General features: G+C 36.2%; 1 protein-coding gene across 1 annotated transcript; it reads left to right on the top strand.

The window, feature by feature from the left end:
* The first annotated feature begins 508 nt into the window (after positions 1–508).
* LOC136845046 (uncharacterized) lies at positions 509–6,182 on the top strand. Its single transcript, XM_067114784.1, has 3 exons — positions 509–2,867; positions 3,189–3,362; positions 5,362–6,182. The coding sequence occupies exons 1-3, from the start codon at positions 2,559–2,561 to the stop codon at positions 5,671–5,673; spliced, it is 795 nt and encodes a 264-aa protein (XP_066970885.1). The 5' UTR covers positions 509–2,558; the 3' UTR covers positions 5,674–6,182.
* The last annotated feature ends 257 nt before the right edge of the window (positions 6,183–6,439 follow it).

The raw sequence follows: 6,439 nt of genomic DNA, 5'->3' as shown, positions 1-6,439 counted from the left end.
CAAGTAGACATGTTAGTGCCTGGTCATCCCCTGCAGCAGCATATTATTAGATGGCAATGTTTTACCACAATATCTATTACTACAACTACCTTGCAAAAGTTGTGAAACAATAGATTTAAAAAACTAATAATTCATGAGTTAGATACGTTAGATATTACATCACAATATCTGGGTAAATACCATAAATGAATATCAAATTGTAAACAGTATTGGCACATATATTTCAGTCTCCACCAATGCACCTTTTCTTGTATGAGTAAATACTTAAATATATAAATTTGTAGTTCCTTTGTTCTATATCAGATAAAAAAATATTCCCACAAAGTTTTATTCATGGTATATAAAGAGGTCATGGAGCTAGAGAATATATATTAATCTGCCATGTGCTAATATAGGACTGTCTTTAGGCCTTTCTTAAATGGGTTTTGCACTGAATTGGACACTTAAGAACTGCTGATCCTTTATCAGGAAGGTCTAAAGGATATTTCTACAAAGTTTCATTAATCTATGTAAGGTGTGTTTTAAATGTGTTTAAAAATAGTGACTCTTTAGGTTGTTCTTAAATGGGTTTTGCACCAAATGTGACACTTAAGAATTACTGATCCTTCATCAGGAAGCTCTAAGGTGTATTTCCTCAAAGTTTCATTGATGTACTCAAATTGTGATTTAAATGTGACAGTAGCGCCCCCTTTGGGCCCTTCTTAAATGCGTTTTGCACCAATTGTGCCAATTAAAAATGGCACATCTGTAATCACAGTGCCAAAACGAAACTTTTATCACAGGTTTGATTGATGTACTCCAAAATGTAATTTAAACCTGTTTTGGGGGGCAGTTCAAGCAGCGCCCCCTACTCAACGCACCAACTGCATAACTTGAGAATGACCATTCGGAGGTCCCCATCACACTAGCTGATAACTAGCTATCAAACCTTTTGTACTCAAGATGTAATACAAATCTCTGTGGGCTCCCAGACTATCTCTTTTTATCTTTATTTTCTAGTCCATCAAAACTTTCCTCTGCTACTTCTTTGGTAGTATCTTCTTGAGCTATTTGCAAATATTTTAAATGATTTGATAAAATGTTATCCATATTATTTGCACCTGTTTGTTGACTCTTTACAATTTTAGTTTTCTTCTTGAGAGTATTTATTTCTTCTTGAGATGTATTTTTCAGTGCTCCGTTACTGAGCACCTTTGGCAGAGTTACTTATTACAGTTTTATAGTAATTTATGGATTAGAAATTTATTTCCGGATGAATGGCGTAAAGCTATAATAATTCCTATCCCCAAACCTGGAAAGGATCCCAGTAATGTAAATAATTACAGACCAATTTCTTTAACAAGCTGCTCATGCAAATTGTTAGAGAAAATGGTTAATGCTCAACTAACATGGCACATTCGAGAAAACAAAATTTTGACTCCCACTCAATTTATTTATTAACAATCATTTACCACCTTTCCCAATTAGATTTAGAAGGTTGTTTGAGTCACTGAATATTAATATATGGCTGGCTACCTGCAATAGTAAAATTTCCTCCTCCCTGGAATATGAATAAAATGAAAATTTGCACGCTTGAAATATTTGTCAAAAAGTTAACTCGTACAATTGACCCCCGGTATTCACAGGGGATGTGTGCCACAACCCCCGCGAAAAGCTAAAGTCCGCGAATACTTAAAACCCCTCTAAAAACGTTTGGAACTGCCTATTTTGATAGTTCAAACACAAAAAAAACTAAAAATGATACACCCGAGTATTTTAATAGTTTTATCACAAAAAGGGTGTTTAGTCATGAAAATATGAAAATACAGTAATACCATAAATACAGTAGTGTTCCATAGAGAAATCCGCAAATTGGTGAGTCCGCAAATCCAGAATGGCAAATAGGTAGGGGTCGACTCAGAGTGCAAGGTGATAATAACGGTCAAACGTGTTGTGTGAGTGCCCAAAGTATGACCAGCAACGACTGTCAACTTTTGGAAATGGATCAGTGAGGGAAATTTTATCAGAATCTTCTACATTTTCAGTAATTCTGATTTTGATGTTTATGAGGAACTGTGATTAAATTAATAAAATATATAAAAATTAAATAATAAAAATACAAAAACCCAAGTGCATTTATAGAATTTTAAAACTAAATTTTAAAATGTTACTTAACTTATTCTAAATTTTAATACTGTATACATTTTTATTGTGTATATATGGAAATGTGAGTACTAAATGTGTTTGTGTGAGTGTGTTCCAGTATGAGAGCATATGCCTTTGTGCAGTTTTTAATTTCATTTTCTTTCATTCATCACTATACTGAATGACCTATTTGGCCCCAGTGCTTGGCTTCTAGCCTAGACCTGGTATTTCATGCAAATCCTTCGGGCCAGCCCTGTGAGAGCAGATAGTCAGGTCAATGGTCTGGTTAAACTATTTTGATAAGAATAATACTTGAAGGTGACGACGAGGACAACGTGTCTACGAAAAATGCAGGGAAGGGTGACGAGGGGACAGGATTGCAGAAGCGGAGGAAAAAGAGTCCATGTGTCCTCCTGACAGACAGGCAAGAAAGGATGTTGGGGAAGTGGTTGCAGGAGCACCCCTTTTTGTATGACAGGGGGCTCACAGACTTCAAGGAAGTGGCCAAGAAGAGCCGGCTCCTTGCTGAGAAGGCAAAGTCACTCGACCCGCCTTTGACAGGACCTCAGCTAAGCACCTGGTTGAAGTCGATTCGCACCAGGTATGGACGGCTAACGAAAGGAAAAAGCCGGGCAGCAGAGAGGGGCATGACAGAAAGGGAGAAGTGGATTCTCTCTGAATTTAAATTCTTCGGAAAGCACATTTTCCGTCAGAAGAAGCCCAAGACCCTTGGATTGGAAGAGGTATGTAAGAAAATTGTTCTACACTATATTGGTTTCATGTTATTATGGCCAATTTATTTTTCATAATTAGTTAATTTCATAATTCATGTTTCAAGCAGTCATGAGACAAACAATATTTAGGATTTTATATAAAGTTGTTTTCCACATTATTTAATTTCAGTATTTATTTTATAGACTTTTGTATCCCAAAATTCCATTCTATGCATTCTTTTATTGCTAAAAAAAATTCCCTTTTTATGGTTCACTAATGATACACAGATCAACCATAGTAAAATATGTTTCGAAAATTAATGGTCCATTTTCCTTTTTCTTTTCCTACAGTCCGCTGCTGCTGCCGCTGCTGCCCCATCTGAGGAACCTGGCAAAGTGGTTGTGTCTGGTGGTGGGGATGAAGACGAAGTGACAGTCATCCCAGCCATCGAGGAACAGAGGCCTAAGAGGAAGCAGAGGTGTGAGCGCGTACGTCAGCAAGGTGAAGGTTTCGTCCTTGAAAAGGTAAATACTTGATTATTTTCCATTTAACTTAAAACAAAAAATTATATTTACAAACATGATTAATATTAATTAAATTTTGTATTTTTTTTTTACATTTTGTAGTTCCTTTTCTTTTTCCTGTTACAGTATTATACATGCAGGTATGTTTCTAATAATTTTTGATAGCGTAGTCGCTTGTTTCGTCCTCAAGGAGTTACCCTTCCATGGTCTACCAGAGCTCCATGGTGACCAGACTAATATAAAAAAATTCTCTTTTAGCCTGGTCTTGTAGTCAGGTATTGTGCCGTAATGATAAGCGCTATGACACGTGATGGAGTATAATGGACTCAAAGATAAGAGGACATTTTTTCTTATCTTCAGCAAAGCTGAACCCAGTTTTCCAATGTCAAAACCTCTAAGAAGAAATGACTATTGTGCATGCACGTCCACCACCCTGTTTACGAACATATCGGTAAAGGACCAAGGTGTCATTATTCTTTCTTTTCAAGTGACAGGAAAGTTCACCAAAAGCCAGCACCCCTCATGTCAGCCTTTTATTCTCTTTTTCCACTAATGAGGATCATGGAAACATCTAAAATCAAAAGTTAAGTGCTTATTTTTAAGTTCCAGTTAAAATTTTTAGTTTTAAACTGTGGAACTGGTAATTAGTTTGAGTGTGAAAGCCGTAATCCGGCGTTTCTTGCAAATATACAGTCGGCACTTACTTACGATTGCTAACTGTGAAAAGCACAAATTGTTTTAAGGAATTTGTCATTTTATTTAGAAGTTTTAACTAAAGAAATGTTCCACAATTTATTATAAATTTAGATAATCTTTTCAGATAACACTGTCTACAATAGCCTAGGCCGTAGGCCTATCCTACATCAGATTCAATGAGAATAATTTAGACTATAACAGATGTCTGTAGCCTATAACCTAGGATCACATATCATAAAGGTGATTTAAATAACATGGATTAGGTAGTAACCTAAATTAAGGTAAGTAAGAACCTTTTAAGACATATCCTGTTAGGGGCCTAGGCAACATTCTAGTTTACAAAGGACTCTAGGATTAGGTAAACAGGCTACAGACTTTTTCCTTTTATATAGCCTGTATACTTAAGCATGATCTAAATAATCCAGGACTAGGCAGTACCTTATATTAAGTGATAAATTCTTACAAAACATCCCATTATTGGGCTAAGTCGTTAGCCTAAACCATGCAACCTAGGACTAGATGAAATAGTAACCTGTGCTGGATGAGATGGTAACCCTACGCTAAAGTAATTGTTTTTTTTATGTAACCCTTACCCTTAAGTGTGTATTAAATAATCTGGATTAGGCAGTAGCCTAGATTAGAGTAAGTGGTAGGCTAGCTATAAGGTTACACATTAGTGCGTTACTGTTTTATATAGTAGACCAAAATAGCCTAGGATTGGATATAAAACAACCTGGCGTAGACAAAAATAGTAGCGTAACTAAAAGGTTACATATTATTGAGTTTCTGTTTTTATATAGCCTAGACAAGGGTGATCTGTAATAATCTGGATTAGGCAATACTAGGCTAAGAAAGAACGAATTAGCCTAGGATTATATATAAACAGTATTCCATGCTCAATAAAATAACCTAGTTTTTACAACTTGGTAGCCTTTCTGTAAGGCTACATACTAGTACAGTCTTATGTAGCCCATATCCTGAAAGGTGATATAAGCCTAGAACAGGCAGTAGCCTAAACCTAGAACAGGCAGTAGCCTAACCAGATTAAGTAGGAACCCCTTTTTAAGGGAACATCCTACTACAGGCAGTCCCCAGTTATCGGTGGGGGTTCGGTTCCGACGGCGTGACGATAAGCGAAAATCGCTGATTTTGGGCACTTTTCGGTTATTGGCGCCGATACGTGATTATCTTGTTGGGTCTGTATGTTAAGTTTCTGTTTTTCATTGTCTAAAATTGAATATAATAAATCAGGATTCTATAATGGCTAATGAAATGTTCCATTTTCTTCTCTCATTTTCTTTAGATGATTGAAAACGCAGAGGCAGCCAAAAAGGCGATTTTGGAGAAGATTGAATGTAACCCAAAGGAGGATTACTGGAAACTTCACCTGAAGAAGGTTGCCAAGGATTGTGCTGAGATTGACCCTATCTTCTATCCATACCTGCAGGCGGAGATCGGCTTTCTGGTGCAGAAACTGCAGAATGCCACGAAAGAAGGGAGACTGACAGCCAATTTTGATATGTTCCCGAACACCAGACAGATGTTTTTGGAAATGGAGCAAGATTCGTCCACTAGATCTTTTCCTTCTCACCCTCCTGCACCATCCTTCACATAACCTGAGCAAGTTTACCAGATGACAAGGCACCAACTGGCTATATATGCCCAGGGTCAGTGCTTGTCTTCTTGGCCAAGCCATTCCCCTGCTGCTGGGTCGTCTACACCGCTACATACTCCTGCTGTGCCACTGTCACTTGCAGTTGCTTTGGATCTTCACAATGTGAGTCTCCCGAGTACCAGTTTCTTTAACGCCTTAATACCGACTAGTTCAAGTGCCACTTTGACTGGTGTGCTGGAAAAGACGATGCCTCCTAGTTCTACAAATTAGTGTATTTCTGTTTTGTAAGAGGCCTTTTTTTTTTTTTTTTTTAGTGTGTTCAGTGTGTTCTTTTGGTAGATTTTTTTTATAATAATGAAGGTGTATTTTAGAGTACTGTAATAATGTTTTAAGTGGTCACATTTAGATGTATTAATCTGGTGCTATTTTTTCTTTGTTTTTGATTACTTTAGGGAATGTAAAATGTATATTTATATTTTTTTAGCATAATAAATTGTGTACAATATTTATATTTTGTATTTATTTTTCCTAAAAGTACTAATAATGTTATTTTCTATAACAATACTAGAATATACAGTTACCAACATGCAAAGGTTATTAAACTGGATATGGAAGAAGATATGAAATATTTTCAGAACTTCAAATAAAGGAAAATGACATTGAAAACTAGTAAAGAGTAAAATATATATGGTAATCATTATCATTATTAATTACTTTTTAAGTCAAAACTGCTGAAATTAGAAGACAAAACCTGTATAGAACAGGC

Source organism: Macrobrachium rosenbergii, chromosome 13 (assembly GCF_040412425.1).
Source record: "Macrobrachium rosenbergii isolate ZJJX-2024 chromosome 13, ASM4041242v1, whole genome shotgun sequence".
Classification (NCBI taxonomy): domain Eukaryota; kingdom Metazoa; phylum Arthropoda; class Malacostraca; order Decapoda; family Palaemonidae; genus Macrobrachium; species Macrobrachium rosenbergii.
This window is presented reverse-complemented; position numbering and strand designations above follow the sequence as displayed.

Excerpts from the sequence above, each read along its gene's own strand:
- LOC136845046 (XM_067114784.1), top strand. The coding sequence starts at position 2,559 with ATGTTGGGGAAGTGGTTGCAGGAGCACCCCTTTTTGTATGACAGGGGG. Across the intron at positions 2,868-3,188 it reads AGACCCTTGGATTGGAAGAG|TCCGCTGCTGCTGCCGCTGC; the intron begins GTATGTAAGAAA and ends CTTTTCCTACAG. Across the intron at positions 3,363-5,361 it reads AAGGTTTCGTCCTTGAAAAG|ATGATTGAAAACGCAGAGGC; the intron begins GTAAATACTTGA and ends CATTTTCTTTAG.